General features: G+C 33.7%; 1 protein-coding gene across 5 annotated transcripts; it reads right to left on the bottom strand.

Moving 5' to 3' along the window:
• Positions 1-1,608: 1,608 nt before the first annotated feature.
• On the bottom strand, positions 1,609-15,537 carry LOC139817282 (uncharacterized). Of its 5 annotated transcripts, none has more exons than XM_071785238.1 (13): positions 15,075-15,520; positions 14,261-14,415; positions 14,092-14,200; positions 13,832-14,011; positions 13,589-13,754; positions 12,791-13,509; positions 12,217-12,623; positions 8,688-8,821; positions 6,373-6,515; positions 6,022-6,267; positions 3,536-3,864; positions 2,899-3,240; positions 1,609-2,242 (listed from the first exon to the last, which is right to left on the bottom strand). In XM_071785238.1, the coding sequence occupies exons 1-13, from the start codon at positions 15,148-15,150 to the stop codon at positions 2,150-2,152; spliced, it is 3,099 nt and encodes a 1,032-aa protein (XP_071641339.1). In that variant the 5' UTR covers positions 15,151-15,520; the 3' UTR covers positions 1,609-2,149. The 5 variants fall into 5 exon arrangements, with proteins under 5 accessions (XP_071641339.1, XP_071641340.1, XP_071641341.1 ...); XM_071785239.1 differs by having other exon boundaries at positions 2,899-3,237; positions 15,075-15,517; XM_071785240.1 differs by having other exon boundaries at positions 2,917-3,240; positions 15,075-15,515.
• Positions 15,538-21,433: the final 5,896 nt, after the last annotated feature.

Here is a 21,433-nt window from a genome sequence, read left to right as displayed (position 1 = left end):
ACTAAAATCTTCTGAAGGTTACTCAGGAGGGTGACCTTGACAACATATGTCAAGGTCAAGGTCATCGGAGGTGGGGCCCTAATTGTAAACATTTACCATCTTTTTTCCCGGGTAGAATGCGTGCGTGCGTACATGCGTGTGCGTATGTGTGTGTACGTGCGTTTGTGCGTGTGTGTGTACGTATGTGTGCGCGCGCGCAAAATATTAAATATTTAAATATATCCCAAAAATTGTGTAAAAATAATTATTTAAAATTATCTAATAATTTAAAGCTGCTAATAAAACATAAAAATTAATCTTTTAGAAACATAGTTTTTTTTTAACCTTTAGAAGCCGAGGATGGTCGAAATATCGACCACCCAAAAAACACAGGCTATTTGATGTTTTCAGGCAAAATTTGTGTGTTGAATAAGGGAAAAATGGTAATAAAAAAAAAGTCTTCAAGTCCTTTTCTCGGCCTCTAAAGGTTAAGAAAAAATAATATGTCCTGAGGGAATAAAGAAAAAGAAAAAGAGAACCAGCTAACATATGTCAAAATAACGTCAAAGTTAACAACGTTACATCAATACGATCCAAAAGTGTACTACATTTTATATTTATTATAGAAGTGGACTCCCACATAATACAACTTGATATAAGTTGTGCGATTCCGTCCTTTATATCGTCGTTCTTATACCATGGTTGGTCGTATTGTATTTTAAATACGAGAAACGGATTCCATCGGATGCCATCTATCGGATGACTCGGCACTTACATATAACTGGTAATAAAAAGTTAATTTTGTAAATTATAATACAAATTTGTTTGTAATGTTCTATACTTAAAAACTGTTGACATTCTTATATTTTCAATTATATTACAAAAAAAATATTTATAAAAATGACTTGAAGATCACAATATTACATAACAGTTTTATACAATGTCATTAAAACGTTTTTGACGTCATTTTGACATAGATATGCTACCTGGAAACTTTGTTCGAAAAAATTTTATTTTACAAACTAATAAAATGTAAATAGAATAAACAAAAGAAATAAAACCTAAAAATATACTTTTTTATAGTAATTCTGATATCATGCAATTATCACATAAGAAATTATTAAGAACTTTTCAATATCAATCTTTAAAGTGTTCAATAAAACATAAACATAATATATAAAATAAAATGTAAACAAAACGAAAAAAATCGTACCCAATTATTTAAAAAAATAATAAAATAAAAGTTATCTGTTTTTCTCCTTTAATTGATCAAAAAATAACTTTAAATTATTATTATTGTTAATTTATGACAAATACTTTGTCAAGAAATAATAAAATTAAATTAAAAAATAATCGAGGAAAAATGATGTAAATAACAAGGTAAGTCAGATTAATTCGACCAGAAGAGAAGAGCAAGCCGGGAGGAGAAATTAGGCCTTATATCGGACAAGATATAATAATCCCCCTTATCTTACGCTAATAGTCGCTGCGGAAAGACTGGCTTGAAAGACTAACAAAATTACACCATGCTATGCTTTAGCAGCTCATACGCAGAGAAGCACCAGGATATGACTCCATTTAGATTCAATCCAACCTTGTTAAACGAGAGTTGAAATAAAACGACAGTAATATCAAATATCATGTTTTTTATTTCTACTCCATCTTCTCTTATTTGCAATAAAGCCTATAAAGTATGATTTCATTATTCACATTCTGTAATCGAGCTTAGCGTATGTGTAAAAATAATTTGTGTTAATTCAATGAAACAGTACCTCTTGACATTGAAAGAACACATCAAATTATAAAGATGTACTCACATTTTTGACTATATAAATGTGCAAAACTAATAATAATAATCATAATACATCATTTGATTCTACTGTGCATAAAAATTATCACAAAATTCACAATGAATTATAAGATATATAATAACTTCATCATAATATCGCACGAAAGATAAGTACTACGTTCAATAATACGGATAATATTGCTGTAATACTCTTGCAACAAATATATACGTATCGGATTATGAATAAAAACTTAAAATGGTTCACAATAGAAAAGATATTTAACAATGCATATGTACAATGAAATCTAAAAATACTAATAACACAGTCTATGCAACATCAGTACAGCAATTAATTATTTTATTTCAATCGCTTTCTATTATTTATACAGTGTCCTCTAGATTCTTTTGTACCCTTTGCCACTTCGCCACCATGCTTGACATCTCCTTATGTTTCTTGCTGTTGCTGATCCTTGCCTAGAATTACATCAAGTGTCAAATATTTCATTAATATATGTTTAGCGTGACTGTTTCAATACTAATGAAATGTATATACTTGAAGAAATTTCTGAAAACTTTTTTTATTATAAAAAATAAAATAAAAAGCAAATATTTATTTCATTGCAAGTCAAAGTATGTAACTTTCATGTCCAAAAATTATTAACAAGAAAATACACGGAACTGTACCCCTTCGATTTTGATGAGCTTTTAATATCTTGTTTCCTAGATAAAAATAAGGGATACGTATTTTTTTATACGTGCCCAATCGCATGTTTAGAGAATAAAACCCTTTGGAAAAAATCGGATTTTCTCTGTCGGGGCAAATATCTCCGGAACTATAAAGATAGAAAAAAAATTGTTTAAATAAAAGTTGAATGGTTTGAAAAATACTTTAAAAACAATGACAAAAAATTTTTTAAAATACCTTTACCACTAAACATTTTTCAGAATTTTGAAATTTTTTTATCACAAAACAAATTAAAAGCTCATCAAAATTGAAGGGGGACACTTCCGTGGTGTTTCCTTATAAGTTTAATCTAACATATAAAGAATTGGAATGTTGAAAAATTCACTTTTTATATAAAATTTTACTGTTTTTATGACAAGAAAATGATATCAAAAGAGATAAATACGATGAGTAAAAGTGCCACCTTCTTCTTCTTCCGTTCCTTCGTCGTCGTATCGCTGGACACAGTTTCCAGTTCTATTTCCGGTTTTGTTTCTTCGGTCGGAATAGATACTTGCTCCATTACCGTAGCAGCGACATCCTGATGCTGTCCTGTCCGTTCCGTTTCCGTCTTCTCAATACGCGCAATATCGTTGTAAAAGGAATCGAGGGCAGATCCCAAAGATTCCTTCGAGGACTTGACCGGTGGCTTGGCGATGATTTTATTATTCGTATAAATCGGTGCATATCCCACCATGAACTGAATTGCACTCTGTCCACCGTGTTTGTTTGCAACTGCAATTGTCTGCTAACAACACAGATACATAAATTACATGTACCTGCATAAAGCTTTCATGGATACAAACTTTTTGAAATTATATACATTCTATAATTATTTTTATTTCTTATATTATTATGTTTGCTATATTTTTATTGGATAAGAAAATATATTTAATATATATTTATTAATGTAATTTCTTCATGTATTTATATTTGACATGCGCTAGATATATATACTATCGTATCTCTTTATGCACTCTTTAGCATACTAGGAATACATACTATATCTATTTATTAACATTCAAACACAGAAATGTACTTACATTATGCAAATGTTGATGAAAAGTTGGATAATGAACAAATGGTTCCTGGAGCAGACCCGCTTGATGGCTTAGGATAGGTATCGTTGGATCAGCAATCGAAGGCGCGTAAATCGCATTGCTTGGCTGTGACGCCGCATTATATATTATCCCTTTCAGAGTGGCAGCTTCGTAAGACGTATCTGGTAAGTCCACACCAGGCGGCAAAGGTTCCATATTTGCGGGATTCGGAGGTATCGAAGTTTGAGATGATACAGTCACTTGTGGATGCGCATAGGATAAAGATTCTAAGGCAGGATTCACCATCTGCGTATCCAGAGTCATTATTCTGTCTGTAAACAAAATACAAATTTTTTTGTATTTTATCTACAATAGGCCAGTCATATTAAACTAATTTAGGGGGTTAACCTTTCAATTAATCTTTCCAGGTTACAACCACCATGAATTGCTTTGATTTGAGGTGCTATAAGTGGGATTTATTTTGCTTTGCAAAATTAACGCGCAATAAAAGTTATTAACAATATTATCAACAAAAAACGCGATTTTTTTTATTTTTTCTCAAATATCTCGAAAATTAAGCAAGATAAGGTAACTAACTATACGTACCTTTTTTGTAGAGCGTAAAATTATCTACAATAATGATCTGAACAACATTTATCGTCAAGTCAGTCGTTTAGCTTGCACGTGTCGTCAATGTTCGAGACTCGGATCCCGAAAACCCTCAATTTCATCGTTTTTTTATGTTGGGGCGGTGATTTTTTCCGTCATTTAAAATGGAATTAAAAATCCCCAAAAAATCACACATCATCTGAGAACTACAAAGAATACTTTTCATGGTGTAACCGATTTTTTAGACCCTTTTTCTTTAGTTTGTAGCTATGTAAGCAAAAAATTTTGATTTTTTTGGGATAGTCTTAGTTTTTCGCTGTTTTCAGGCCTTAGAATTTATTTGAGACGAATTTTATCATATGCATCTTGTTGTGGATAAAATTTGCAACAAAAAAGGACCCTTGTATTTTTTTCGTACAATAAACGCTGATTTTTTTATTGGCGCGCAAAGTTATCCAATATTGCGCACAGGTCGGATAACGTTTGTTTTACACCAAAATAATTATTTTTTATTAAAATTTACGTGATTTTTCGCATTATTATTAAACCATATTGCAAAGCCGTTTTTTGCAATATGGTTCAATAATAATGCGAAAAATCACGTAAATTTTAATAAGAAATAATTATTTTAGTGCAAAACATGCGTTATCCGACCTGTGCGCAATATTGGATAACTTTGCGCGTCAATAAAAAAATCAGCGTTTGTCGTACGAAAAAAATACAGGGGTCCTTTTTTGTTGCAAATTTTGTCCACAAAATGCATATGATAAAATTCGTCTCAAATAAATTCTAAGGCCTGAAAGCAGCGAAAAACTAAGACTATTCCAAAAAATCAAAATTTTTTGCTTACATAGCTACAAACTAAAGAAAAAGAGTCTAAAAAATCGGTTACACCATGAAAAGTATTCTTTGTAGTTCTCAGATGATGTGTAATTTTTGGGGTATTTTTAATTCCATTTTAAATAACAGAAAAAAATCACCGGCGCAACATAAAAAAAAACGATGAAATCGAGGGTTTTCGGGATCCGAGTCTCGAACTTTGACGGCGCGTGCAAGCTAAACGACTCACTTGACGATAAATGTTGTTCAGATCATTATTGTAAATAATTTTACGCTCTACAAAAAAGGTACGTATAGTTAGTTACCCTATCTTGCTTAGTTTTCGAGATATTTGAGAAAAAATAAAAAAAATCGCGTTTTTTGTTAATAATATTGTTAATAACTTTTTATTGCGCATTAATTTTGCGAAGCAAAATAAATCCCACTTATAGCACCTCAAATTAAAGCGATTCATGATGGTTGCAACCTGGGAAGATAATTGGAAGGTTTTATGTCTAATATGACTGGCCTACAATAATATGTCCAACATTTATAATTACAAATAATGATAATTGAAGGATACAGGGGAAAAACAATCAAAGTCCACTTTTTGTCGAAACTGTTCATGCTATCTTGTGGCATTTTCAAAGAACTTTCTTAATTCTTATCTGTTTTGATCAAGAACAGTTACAATTCATTGGAAATAAGGCCGAAAAATGTACTGTGCTGTTGAAAAACGATCATAATCCACGCACTTGTGAGGAAGAACCATCAAAGTCCAACATATAATGTAAACACTAAATAAACACTATGCATTCCAATATTCCCTGACAGATTTTTTCAAAAGCTTTCTAAAATATCTGATGTCTTGAAACTCCGAATTGCGTTTTTCTCGAAATTGCTTCAGATGGACATTGATCGTTTTTCCCCTGTATATCAGAGGAGTTTAATACAAACACTAATTGCTCTGCTATAACATGCAAATGCAATCTCATAATAATATAGATATTATAAAGTAATATAATTAAAAATCCTATATTACAATACTAATAATTCATTACCTTTCCCCAAACGCTTCCTCTTTGGGTCCATAAATTTATCATCGGGCTTCTCTCTTTTCTTCTTATCCTTCTTCAGATCTTCCGCGAATATTCTCGGAGGTGGTGGTGGACTTGGATTAGATATCTGTGGCGGAGGTGGTGCTTCCAAAGTTGTAGGATGTCTGTTTGCTACGTTTTCGTCATCTGCCTTATTATCATCCATCTCCTCAGCTTGCTTCACCTTCATTTTTTTTGTCTCAGGTGATCCTAACACAACAATGGTGATGAAATAGATCAAATAGTTTAGTTTACGTATTGTCTATTGATAACATATTATTGTATAGAATACCTGTGTACGTAAATGATACATACCTATGATTGATAACTCTTCTGACTCTGGTGGCGGAGTAGTGCACAATTCCATCTCCTCGGTACCACCGGCAATACCGGTGTCAGGATAAGTCCACTGTAATGTCCCAGTGGATGTATTGTGATAGTAATACCGCTTATGTGACCTAGAAAAATCCCCCGGCCAAAATAGAACACATGAGACATCAGTAATGGCAGTGTCGTTTTTTCTATTGTAATTCTCTATGTTACATTCAATACACGCTTAAATAATGTTTCCGTGGTAAAACATTCGTCGCGGTGTACTCGCGTCACCGGTTTCTTAAACGAAAGCAAAAATTAATATAACATAATCTAGTAATCACTCCTACCTGCAATGTCGTATCTCGTTTTTACTCGACGAAGGTCTTTCATTACAGGAAAGATGGGGGATGTAATTATGTAATTATCAGAGTGTGTTCTCTCATGAGGAACATTAATGCGCGATTACAGCGAAGCGAAGGAAAAGTGTATGAAGGAAAAGTATCATGACTGAAGTGCAGGGAAAATAATAATGAAAATTAAATCCTAACAATATCTGGTTTATTTGCTTGTTCCAAAGATTACCAGATATTGATAAATATAATAGATAGGATAATACTTACATTGTTAATCGTCGTTCGTTATTGAATAGATTAACGGATAAAATTATAATACTAGATCAACTTCTTGTACACCTTGCAGCTTGTGCGTAAAGATAATATAATTTTTTTCTTTCGCATTTTATTAAAAAATTGAGTATATCCAACAAGGTAAATGTATGTATCTTATAAAACTGTACAATATTTATTTGCTTTGATAAATGCCATAAAATTAATTTTTATATTTTATATAAATATAAAATATAAAATATTCTATTAAATACTTCTATAATCATTCGCCAAAACGATACATTTTTTCTATGTATTATTTATACATTATACTAATTGTAAGCGCGAACTATTAATCCTGTTGCGATCAAAGAATATGAGAGTTCTTTCACTTTTTTGCGTGATGTCTTCTTATCTTCATTTTAATAAATGTTACTTCGACTTCACACTTCTCTCATAACTATTCATGGCACAAACGTATCCTTAATCCAAGTAACGTGCTCGTTACTCGATTATCGCTAGTAGCATTTACATTAAAAATATTATATCACTCAACACGTATTAATTATCACATTGACAATATCACAAGACAAATAGCTCGATTTAGCACTAAAAAAATATATTACACTTCGGGACCATGATCTTTACAAGCTTTGCACCTTCACTTAAGCTAAAAAAAATTATTGCGTACAAAATGATAAAATGTATCGGCTGCATCATTGGTCTAACTTAAAAAAAAAAAAATCTACACATATTAAGACCATTGTATATAACCACTGTATATATTGCAACATTGGTTATTTATCATGAATATTACTAAATCAATATTTATGACTTATTTTGGTTTGAGTAAATTTGTAGAAAAATATAAATTATATATCTAGAAAAATATATAAAAAATATATATTTGAATGTATATTAGGTTTAGAAATATTAGAAATTTATTTAGTATTAAATTTATTTAGTCCTACAAAAATTGTCATAAATATTTAGCTGCTCAATGTTTCTTTAAAAAATTAGTACTACATCTATTAATTAACTAACTTGCACCTATATAAGTTCTTGCTAAAAATAAATAAACTTTTTTAATGATGGATGAAATCACGTAGCAATACATGACAATTGTATATGTATGCTGCCCTACTAAGAATGCAGTATTTGTAAAAATCTCAAACTGAGAAAGACAGTTCAAAAGTCTTTAATGCAGCCGCCACAACTTATGTCTATTTTATCAATTGTTTAACTTTTTTCTGAAGTAAACTACCTCTAGAAATCATTTTGTAAAGTTAAAATTATAATTATTACAATATTTAATTGTAAAATATATAAGCAGATACCGCGTTTTTGCTCAGTATATACTTTGTATTCATCATAAAACTGCTGTATCTGCAATTTTCTGGTAGTAGTTTTGACTTTATATATCTCTCAATAACGGTTTCAAATACGATTTTTTTGCTTGGTCCAATGAATTCCTCGAGATAAAAAATGTCAGAATCGATAACTCAAAAAGTAAATTTTTGCAGATACGGCATTCTTCTTTAGCAAGGCAGAATATGAGTTCGCATACATATATATATATATATATTATATATATGTATATACTCATTGCATAAATTAATGATACACCTAAAGCCATTGAATATAGATGTCCTCCCATTATAAGAACCTATTTATATCGAAAAGTTACAAATTGCATATGGAATACTGTACCTATCCCACTGACATAGCCAGCCAGCTGGTGCCGCATCTTGCTCTAATCTTTCCAATTCATGATTTGTATTTGTTAGCCATTTTTGAAAGTAACTGTCCTCTAAGCTACCTGCCGTCCATGCAGTAGATAATGTCTATAGTAAATACATCAATTTATATTAATAAAATTCATATCTATTATCAAACGCTTCAAAAACAATGTAATATAAAACAAATTATAACTTTATATAATTACAAGATATTGAAGTTCCGGGAGGCAGCGACACTAATTTCTGTCCAATTTCAGGATGGCTAGTTTATCTTTTTTTTTACAGTATGTGTGTTAAAATATAGCAAAATGGTCATCAGTTGTCACACCACGTGTACAGGACCCGGCAATAAAGTCTTAAATATGTAAAAAAGAATGGTATACTTGACTTATATCAGCAAAGCTGAAACTTTTTGAAATATTAGTTTACTGCATAAAACGTAAGAAAAATGCAGTCAACCATTTTATCTCGTGTGCGGTATGCGTCAGCTACACATGTAAACGTGTTAAAAAAAATGTAATTAGGTGACTTATATCAGTAAAGTTGAAATTTATTTTAAATGATAGTTTAGTGCATAAAATGTAAGAAAAACGCAGTCAGCCAATTGTCAGAGTGTTCAAACGTCTAACTGACGCGTTTAAAGATGCAGCGCGGCGAGTCGCACGCACTACACCGCGCAATACTATTTACAAGAACACAATCAGTCAGTCTGCGGGGTGTTCAAACGTTTAGCTAACGCTAGGAAAGCTCCACCACGGCGAACGCGGGAGCATCACGATGTTCGTATATTCGTCCAGTTCCGTCCCAGCGCAAGGACAATTTTTGATTAATAGTCTTCAGAAGTTATGTAGAATACGATTTTTCATAAAAGAGTATAAATCGCATCAATGAAAGTTCTGAAATACTTGGAATAGAATTTTAATAATTTTAGCGTACTTTTACAGTATGTTTCAGCAAACTTTTAATAAATTTTCTTATAAATAATATGTAGTTATAAAATAACAAAGTATTAAAGTTTTATTTATTATTGATTTTAATAACAATTGAATTTCTTTGCAGTTTTGATAATTATCCTTTTCTAAATAATAGTAAAACAATTATTTATGTATCAATATAGTACATAGAAGTAAATAAAAAGGCAATGCTTTTGGTGTATTCAATTTTATTGTAATTGTAAAAAGTAAACAAAATTAATAACAATAAAAATAAAATTAATTTAAAATATCCGTACATTTTTGTAAAGTTTCTTCTTTAAAAACATTTCTTATCGTGCTTTTTACTACAAAAAAAATATTTTGAGCAGCCATCTCCCACGACCTTCCGAATACGCTGTAACGGTACAACTGACGAACGACCGACGAAAATAAAATCGTTATAATTTTATTTTTATTGTTATTAATTTTGTTTACTTTTTACAATTACAATAACATTGAGTACAAAAGCATTGCCTTTTTATTTACTTCTATGTACTATACAGATACATAAATAATTTTTATGTAACACGTGCATGGAAAGTGGCCCATTACGCACGCTACGCGTGCGTGATAGACCACTTTCCACGCACTTGCAACATAAAATAAGGTGTGCAAGCCGTGCGTAAAGATGAAAATTCCCGGGTGCGGTGACCGCACTCGCCTTCGGCTCGTGCGTCAACTCCGCACCCGTGAATTTTCATCTTACAGCACTTGTTACACAAATAACTATTTCCTAACGCGAGCGTGAAATGGGCCGCTTTTCGCGCTTGTTTTGAGTGAGCAAAACGATCCATTTCGCAATGATGACGTAAACGTTGAAACATGGAGCCATTTCTCAACTAGTGGAGAAATGAAATTGTAAAACAAGCGCGAAAAGCGGCCTGTTTCACGCTCTTGTTAGGAAAAATAGTATGACCAACTCGTGGGAAGAGTGGTCGAGCCCAAATGAGTGTGATGGTCGCACGAGCGAAGCGAGTGCGACCAACTTCACACTCATTCAGAATCGACCACTTTTTCCACTAGTACAATATACTATTTTATTATTATTTAGAAGAGGATAATTATCATAAAACTGCAAAGAAATTCAATTGTCATTAGAATCAATAATAAATAAAACTTTAATACTTTAAAATTAATATTTTTGTTATTTTATAAGTACATATTATTTATAAGAAAATTTGTTAAAAGTTTGCTGAAACATACTGTAAAAGTACGCTAAAATTATTAAAATTCTATTCCAAGTATTTCAGAACTTTCATTGATGCGATTTATACTTTTTTATGAAGAATCATATTCTACATAACTTCTGGAGATTATTAATCAAAAATTGTCCTTGCGCTGGGACGGAACTGGACGAATATACGAACATCGTGATGCTCCCGCGTTCGCCGTGGTGGAGCTTTCCTAGCGTTAGCTAAACGTTTGAACACCCCGCAGACTGACTGATTGTGTTCTTGTAAATAGTATTGCGCGGTGTAGTGCGTGCGACTCGCCGCGCTGCATCTTTAAACGCGTCAGTTAGACGTTTGAACACTCTGACAATTGGCTGACTGCGTTTTTCTTACATTTTATGCACTAAACTATCATTTAAAATAAATTTCAACTTTACTGATGTAAGTCAACTAATTACATTTTTTTAACACGTTTACGTGCGTAGCTGACGCATACCGCACACGAGATAAAATAGCTGATTGCATTTTTCTTACGTTTTATGCAGTAAACTAATATTTCAAAAAGTTTCAACTTTGCTGATATAAGTCAAATATACCATTATTATTTACATATTTTAGACTTTATTGCCGGGTCCTGTGCACGTGGTGTGACAGCTGACGGCCATTTTGCTATATTTTAGCACAACCCTGTTTAAAATAATAGATACAATATGATCAAATTACATTATATTACATTCAATTTCAATGTAAATGAATAAAAACATTATTAATTTACATTGAAATTGAATGTAATATAATGTAATCTGATCATATTGTATCTATTATTTTAAACAGGGAAATACTGTAAAAAAAAAAAGATTAAACCAGCCATCCTGAAATTGGACAGAAATTAGTGCCCCTGCTTCCCGGACTATAAATTGCAGTAAATGTTATTTAATGTTTTTTATTCTGTTTCAAGTTTTACAAACGGTGCTCAAAAATTCATCTACGATTCAAAATAATCATAGCAACTGACACTTAATACTGCCGATGTCATCCGTGGAACTCCAAACATATACTTAACAAAAAGTATGAAACAAATTATTAATTTGTGCTAGAAAGTGTGTTAAAGTCGACAGAGGAATTTTTGAGCATCTTTTGTAAAGCTTTAAACAGAACAAAAAACGTTAAACAACATTTATTTCAATTTGTTTTTTTACGAAATTTTACGAAACTTCAATATCCTATAACTTCGAAATTCCATTTGGATTCAGATATATGTTTATTGAAATTTTCGACTTGTTTTCATGTGCTAAAGCCAGTTCAGCTTCAGCACTGAGTACAAGGACACCCTGTATATAAATAAAATACTAACTTGTAATTGAATTTGCATTGTTTGAACAGCAGAGACACTCTCTCTTCCTTCGGAAAGAAACCTCAATTTCTCCGTTATAATCTGAGACAAATCGTTCATCTCTTCGTTAGCCTTTTCCTCAATAATGTTCGATACTGTTTTATGTTCGGCAGATATTTCTGAGTCACACGATTCGTCTTTCAAATTAAACTTTTCTTCAGTATTAATGCTAATGCACTGTTCGGTTTCTTTATGTACTTCATCACATTCCTTTTGACTTTCTGCACACAATTGATTTTGCACTCCTGCTTCGCCGTCCTCGGCATTGCGTGAAATAGTTTCAGTGCTCATAAGGTCATTGCTGTTATCATCTCGAATTGTATTTTCGTGACACGTATTATTACTTTGTTTAACTTTAGTGGATGTAACTACACAATTAAGGAGGAAATTATTTGTTTAATAATATAAAGATATAATTTTTAGGACAAATGAAAAATTTGATATAAAAAATTTTAAGAAAAAGGATACAAATATTTGTTACATATAATTATTATAGAATAAAATTAGATAAAAAAATAATCTATATAATTAATACCATCAAATGCTATCCGCTTCTTTCTTTGAAAAGCTTTGCCGCACACTTGCATATCCTCCAGAAATATATTTGTCTTAGATTTATCTTCCTCTGTCTTCGAGTCCTTCTCCTCTGTTTTTTCGGGATCATTCTTCATTTCTTGCGTATCTTCGTTGCTGCCGCTACACTGATCGGGACCTTGAACATTGCTAGAATTTTTCACAGAAACATCATGAGTATTTTTTAACGAGTTTGTTACGTTTAAGTATTCCTCATTCTGCGCAATTGGGAACAAAGGCTTTATTTCTTGCTTAGGTCTAGCTTCCTCTTCTCCATCCGAATCATCTCCATAACCAGGTACTAAAGACACATTGAGATCCAATTTTGGAACTGTATTACATGCATTAGTATCTTTCATATTTTTGTTTTCCGTCAGTAACTCTTCAACTATACTACTCTTACTATCGGATTCAGTTATTTTACGCTCCTCAGGTTCTTCAGGATAACTTGTAGAGTTTGATATGTCAGTTGAATCAGATTTATATGAATAAAACAAATTTTTAGTAGGCGATTGTATTCCCGTTGGACAGAAGGCAGGTCCAATTTCGCTGTTTTTTAAATACGGCACAGACTTTACAGGTTCAGATAAAGACGTCGATAGCTTATTCTCGTCTAAGGAATTATTTTCCTCTTCCGAATCACTTCCATCGCTACCAAAAGATGTTATCATCTCTATCCGTCTATAAAATTGTAATACATTTTTTAACTGTCACATCAAGATAGTACAATTCTATTTGAAATATATTTTTTATACTGTACCCATCATCCGAATCATCATCCTTCGTCGGGGACTCGTTCTTAATTTCCGATTTGCTTTCCGGATTACATTTCTTAAGAGTTTCATTATGCAAGAATCTGTTACGATTTCTTGCTACCACTTCCTGTGGTATCATGCCTTCCGGTATATTTGCTTGAGATTGCCGATCTACAACCAATGCTCATCGATAATATCCTCCCTTATTAAAATACCAGAAGTAAAAAGATTTATAAAATGATAATTACATGCGATAGATGAAAAATCTACCCAATGTGGTCCTTGGATAGGATGTTTTGCTCCAGGTCCAACCTCTGATTGTTTTTGTAATAAACGTAACTCCTTTGGCATATCCCATGTTACCTCATTAGTTTCGATATGCCAATAATAAGGATAACCAGTAGATTCGTCATAACATTCTTGCCATACTGAAATGACAAACATTTAAATGTCGCACAATAATATTAATTATATTTGTTATATTCTATTATTTATTTAAAATCCTTACATGTTTGTTGGCTTGTATGTTGTGCAGATCGTGAAACTGCTTTAGTCGTTAAACTTGAATCATTAGCAACATTCGGGACAGGTTGTTCAGGGGCAATCAGTTGAATTTCCTACAAACATGCATAAGTATAATTTTTTTTTATATAGAAAACATGTCATCAACTACTTACCTTAAAGAAATCATTGACTTGATCGTCCAATTTCTGTGTATCTTTCTTAGGATCTTCCGTGTCGCTGTCGGAGTTGTATTGGCACAACATGTTAGCCAATGGATTATTGGCCTCATTCTGCATGGGTTGTACATTATTTATTGGCTTACACCTACCTGCAACAATACATAATACAAATAATATGACATAGTAAACATATAATAAACAAGTGATAACACACTACGCATTAAGGGGATCCTATACCGGTCTGTAATACCGACATTTGTTTTAACCTTAACTTGCGAAAACATTCGCTTTATATAAAAATTCTACAGTGTATTGTTACAAAAAGACTGTGGCGTGGCCAGCGGATTACATCTAAAAATACGATACCGTTGTCAGAATTAGGTTTAGACTCTAAACAAAAAAGTTATCTGTGAAAAATGATTATTGCAAACGTGCACTAAAAGTGGGGCGCGTGCACTTTTAGTGCACGTTTGCAATAATCACTTTTTCACAGATAACTTTTTTGTTTAGAGTCTAAACCTAATTCTGACAACGGTATCGTATTTTTAGATGTAATCCGCTGGCCACGCCACAGTCTTTTTGTAACAATACACTGTAGAATTTTTATATAAAGCGAATGTTTTCGCAAGTTAAGGTTAAAACAAATGTCGGTATTACAGACCCGGCTATAGGATCCCCTTAATTCTCAATGCATATTTCAATGATCATTAATGTTAATAAAGTATATTTGTAAGTACAGTGATCGAAAGAAATAAAAAAACTGTCGACATATTCAGTTTGCCAACTAAAAACAAACATTGATATTTACTTTGCGCGTGTTCGCCGTGATAGTTGCCCTGCGGCTTATTGAGCGTCAGGACCGGCCTTCTTTGACGTTTCTTCATAATACAGAAGATAGCGATGCGAAGACTAGGTGGAACGGAGAATTCCGCGAGAAACTTGCAGCGTAGAACGCGCGCGCCTGGTCAACCACGACCCTCGCTCGCACACGTCTCGACGTCGAGGCATACACGTGCACATACCATTTCCATGAAATAATTAACGACGTTGCGTTTCCCGATCCGTATTGCCGACGAAGCAGCTATCATACAAAACTTCAAAAACAAATAGTGTCAGATCGTGATCTAACCTCTAAAACGCCTATGACTGTAAATCAACTTGTTCCCAGTGCACTCTAGAGGTGACGGAAGTTCGATTAATTCGCAATTTCCGGATACAGGGTACAGCACCGTCTACAATGCTGGATCAGAGAGAAACCTGAGAGAGGCCATCCCGGCATTTTTCGTCAATTTTTCTGTGTCACATTTTCCGACGCGCCGCCTGAGAAAGTGCGTATCAACTACGTCGTTTCGCTCGGTAACCGCACATGGTTTGCGTCCGTGCTAATGGTTCGTGTCCGAACTAGCCAGTTAGAGGGGATATGCTGCGGCCGCGGCGCACAGTGGAGCCGTTTGCGCGAATCGCGGAAAAAATTATGTTACTTGTAAAATATGCAATGAATGATCATAGAACCTTTCAATGTTGACTTATAAAAATTGCAAAAGTGTATATTTATTAAAAATTAATGATAGGAACAAGTATTTGATTGAAATTAAATAAAAATTCAATTTACATTTAATTTACGTATAAGAGCAAAGTAATTCTTGCGTCGATCATCGCTTAAGTCTAAATTTTTTTTATGTGATTTACTTCTTAAACTAGTTATTAACGGATCGGATGACACGAGCATCATATGCATAACATCTTCATTTGTAAACAGACGGCTACATTTTCTACTATGATTAAGTCGATATTGTTTATAGTCCTTAATTATTTCTTGCCTCTTGAGTTTCTTCCGATAATGTCCCAAACAGGTAACGCTGCATTTTCCGAGGCATTTTCTATAATTTCCTTACCGTGAAGAAAAATTTTATGAACGGTAATTGGCATAAAGTACCAAGAATATTTTTCAATAAATATTTCCGCTGCCTTGTACGCATAAGAACCGAATTTTTCTGAATTTATTTCTTCACCACAATTAATCGTTTGTAATATTGTGGAAAATCTTCTGATCAATTTCTCGTCAACTCCAGTTATTTCTGCTGTGATTTTTGGATCAGCAAAAAATCGTCGAGAAGTATTTCCGTCATTAGATGATCCGGAACCTTGTTTAACGATGTCTACCCTCAGTCCAAGTTTATTATAAAAAGCGTCTTGTATTCTTTTTTTTGTTTCTTCTTTTTTAACGCGTGTTTCTGGCGTTGTTGACCACTTATTCTTGAAAGACAAATTGTAGGCAATATGTAATATACATTCCATGAATTTGATTCGTGCGTGCAAGGGTGACATTCCTAATTTGAGTGCTTCTTTTCTTTGTTAGACCTTTTATTAATTTCTGTTAAGTTGTTCATTTGAGATGGTTTGGAACCGCAAATGAACCACGAAGATGATGAAGGCGTGTGGGTTACAGCTTGAGCAACCTTACCGTCTATCATCGTAAATATTATTTGATGATTTATTTTGAATGTGGTTCCGAACTTTTCTATTTCTGTTTCTCGTAATTGAGCAATTTCGTCATCTATACATACGTTGCTTTTCACTTTTTATTTTTTTAGCAGTTTCTTTTGTGTATTCAAATTGTATTGCTCTGCAATATCTCGTTGAAGAAGGTCGATCATTATTCCAAATAATAATATTTTTATCGTAAAATGAAGTAAGACGTATAAGGGCATCATCTGTGACTAATTCTTGATAGGAGATGGAAAAGCTTTTCATGTCTTGAAAGGAGAAAGGAACGCAACGGATAATTGTTGTTTCGAGTGCATTGTTGCTGCAAAAGTCTTTTATAACAATTGGCACTAACTAGTTATTGAAAAATATTTATTGAAAAATATTCTTAGTACTTTATGCCAATTACCGTTCATAAAATTCTTCTTCACGGTAAGGAAATTATAGAAAATGCCTCGGAAAATGCAGCGTTACCTGTTTGGGACATTATCGGAAGAAGTTCAAGAGGCAAGAAATAATTAAGAACTATAAACAATATCGACTTAATCATAGTAGAAAATGTAGCCGTCTGTTTACAAATGAAGATGTTATGCATATGATGCTCGTGTCATCCGATCCGTTAATAACTAGTTTAAGAAGTAAACCACATCAAAAAAATTTAGACTTAAGCGATGATCGACACAAGAATTACTTTGCTCTTATACGTAAATTAAATGTAAATTAAATTTTTATTTAATTTCAATCAAATACTTGTTCCTATCATTAATTTTTAAAAATATACACTTTTGCAATTTTTATAAGTCAACATTGAAAGGTTCTATGATCATTCATTGCATATTTTACAAGTAACATAATTTTTTCCGCGATTCGCGCAAACGGCTCCACTGTGCGCCGCGGCCGCAGCATATCCCCTCTAACTGGCTAGTTCAGACACGAACCATTAGCACGGACGCAAACCATGTGCGGTTACCGAGCGAAACGACGTAGTTGATACGCACTTTCTCAGGCGGCGCGTCGGAAAATGTGACACAGAAAAATTGACGAAAAATGCCGGGATGGCCTCTCTCAGGTTTCTCTCTGGCTGGATCTACAATGCGAGTCGTAAAGTCGTGAGTCGCAAGAATTGACCAATCACAGTCGATCATTCTCCTCAAATTCGACTGTGATTAGTCAATTCTTGCGACTCACGACTTTGCGACTCGCATTGTAGACCCAGCATAAGAGCCACCGCACAGGCGCACAAGACTCTCGTATGGTCACGTAGCGTAACATAACGTGAGCCAACGCACAAGAAACGTATTGGTTACGGCCGTTACGGCGTTATACGTTTCTTGTGCGTTGATCTACGTTACGTTACCATACGAGAGCTTGTGCGGAGGCTCTAACCGATACGTTTCTTGTGCGTTGATTCACGTTACGTTACGCTACGTGACCATACGAGAGTCTTGTGCGGTGGCTCTAAGGCCGAGTTTCCACTGAGCGTGTCAAAATGGGATGTTTTGATTGGCCTAAAGCCGTCTGTATTACCGACCGAATTCTATATCTGTCCTTGTATAGACAATGATGATAGACATGGTTATAGGTTATATTACATTCATTACAATTAATCTTTTTTTGTAGGCTTTTATTCTTAGTTCCAATTGCACGATATTGTTCTTACATGTTGTCCCTAGGTCATGCCGGTCTAATTTTGTGGATATTTATTGTGAAATTTTTGTACAAAGCAAATATTGTCGTCACTTATAACAAAAAATATTAATTTTTTTTCGTTTTCGATATAAATTCGACCACCATGGCCTAGATTTTGATGCGTACTTTAAGGGGATCCTATAGTGGCGGTAGTTACCAACATTTTTTTATTTTAAGGGTCGACAGGAGTAACACTACCGACCTCTGTCGGGTTGCTTAGCTGCGAGTCCGTATTTTATTTATTATAAATTTTTTAAAAGCCAAAATGGAAAATCCGGCTCTGTACCAGCTTGCGGCTGATCTTACTGATTAAAACGAGCATAAGTGAAATGAGATTCGTTAATTAATTTGGCTAAAATTTGGGACAAACCGTTCCTAAGCAGCTTTGCAGCTCTAAGCAAGCCTGCAAAGCTGCTTAGGAACGGTTTGTCCCAAATTTTAGCCAAATTAATTAACGAATCTCATTTCACTTATGCTCGTTTTAATCAGTAAGATCAGCCGCAAGCTGGTACAGAGCCGGATTTTCCATTTTGGCTTTTAAAAAATTTATAATAAATAAAATACGGACTCGCAGCTAAGCAACCCGACAGAGGTCGGTAGTGTTACTCCTGTCGACCCTTAAGGAATCTTTGAATTGGCTTTACAGAATTGCAAGTTTTTGGTCTAGAATTAAAGTACGCACAAAAATCTACATCGCGTTATACGATTTCATATCGGGAACAAAAAAAAATTAAAAATTTTACTAATTTGGGCACATACAACTGTCATCTGACGACTGACGACAATAACAAAATTACTACAGTTTATATATATATAATGACACCAAGGCGACGTAGGGACAACATGTAGGAACAATATCGTGTAAATAAAACTAAGATTCAACGTCTAAAAAAAAAAATTTTTGTAAAATGAAGTTTTATTAAGCAAAAGCACATTCAGGTTGATAGGATAAGCAGTATTGCGTGTAGCGAGAGATGGCGCAGCAATCGAACAAAGACAGATGCCTCTCGTTAGACAAGGACAGATAAAGATATATAACATAGAAAACAGGATTAGAAATGTTGACATTACCGACGTCGAGGAAGTTCGGCCTTCGCTATAGGATCCCCTTAATTCTAGACAAGAATTTTGCATTTCTATAAAGCCAATTAAAAGATTAGTGCTAAGAAAAAAACCGGTATTACAAACGGCGGTAAAAGTTTACAATAACTTACACAGCTCGGATTACTTTGACCTTGACATATGTTGTCAAAGACATAATACTGAGTAACTTTTCCTTATAACTTAGTCGGCGGTCGCTGCTTATTAAAAAGTTATAAACAAAAAAAGTTTGCAAAATATAGCAGCTATTTTGAGTATTGGAAGGCATAAATGACTAATATATATGTCGAAATAGTTTACGCATACACTTTTCACGCGAACCGAGGTTCACCCACACCCCCCCTGCTTTCGGGGGAGGTGCGGTAGCTCCGAAATAGTTCACGCATACACTTTTCACGCGAACCGAGGTTCAACCACACCCCCCCCCCGCTTTTGGGGGAGGTGCGGTAGCCCCTAAATAGTTCACGCATATACTTTTCACGCGAACCGAGGTTCACCCACACTCCCCCCTGCTTTCGGGGGAGGTACGGTAGCCCCGAAATAGTTTACGCAAGAGTTAGTTGACGCGCTTTAAACAATTAAATACTGTTAAAGCGCGTCATCTAACTTATGTAGATTAGTGACGCGCTTTAAACAGTTAAATACTTGTAAAGCGCGTCATCTAACCTACGTATTTTTCAAACTTTTTTGTTAATAACTTTTTAACGAATAACGAGCAACGGCTAAAACCTTCTGAAGGTCACTTGGGGTCATGACCTTGACAACATATATCAAGGTCATTGAAATCGGTGAGGTCGCCAAACTTTTTTTTGTTAATAACTTTTTAATAAAAAGCGACCGCCAATTAAGTTATAAAGAAAAGGTACTCAGTATTATGTCCTTGACAACATATGTCAAGGTCAAAGTAATCCGAGCTGTGTAAGTTATTGTAAACTTTTACCCAAACGGCTTTAGGATCACCTTAAGGGTCGACAGGAGTAACACTACCGATCTCTGTCGGGTTGCTTAGCTGCGAGTCCGTATTTTATTTATTATAAATTTTTTAAGAGCCAAAATAGAAAATCCGGCTATATGTACCGGGTTGCGGCTGATCTTACTGATTAAAACGAGCATAAGTTTAATGAGATTCGTTAATTAATTTGGCTAAAATTTGGGAAAAACCTTTTCTAAGCAGCTTTTTAGCAGGCAGCAGGCTTGCAAAGCTGCTTAGAAACGGTTTTTCCCAAATTTTAGCCAAATTAATTAACGAATCTCATTAAACTTATGCTCGTTTTAATCAGTAAGATCAGCCGCAACCCGGTGTCACACGTCATCACTAAACTGATTTCGGATTGGTTCCGCCATGTATGGGATGAAACCGGAAGTTTCCTTGGTTAGAATGATCCGTAGATGTGCGCGTAAAAGATTGGCTTAATTTACACTGATCTCTTGATACGCTTACGCGTATCAAATAGTATATTTGAACTGATCAGCCAATAATCAGACTTATTTACTAGTTATTTACTATTTAATACGCGTATCAAGTGATCAGTGTAAACTAGGCCATTGTGATGATTATAAAGTTTACGAAGTGTGTTAAAAGAGAATTAGTGAGTTTGTGTGTTTCTTGTGATTAACATATATGTTTTAAAAAAGAAATAGATAAATGTATGAAATTTGTACAAAGCAATACAATTAAATTTGTAACATATGTGTAGAGGTTATGTTAATTAATATATCTTTTATTATTGCAGTATTAAAATGCCTTATTGTGCAGCTAAAAATTGCAAAAATACATCCACACAGAACATTAAAATGTGTAGCTTTTCAAAAAAGAACGAAGTACGAACTGTGTGGATAAATAATATAGGTCGTAATAACTGGCAACCTAAAAAAGATTCGCGTTTGTGT

The sequence above is a fragment of the Temnothorax longispinosus genome, chromosome 8 (genome assembly GCF_030848805.1).
Source record: "Temnothorax longispinosus isolate EJ_2023e chromosome 8, Tlon_JGU_v1, whole genome shotgun sequence".
In the NCBI taxonomy this organism is placed as follows: domain Eukaryota; kingdom Metazoa; phylum Arthropoda; class Insecta; order Hymenoptera; family Formicidae; genus Temnothorax; species Temnothorax longispinosus.
The sequence above is the reverse complement of the archived record's forward strand: the minus strand, read 5'-3'. Positions and strand labels throughout refer to the sequence as shown.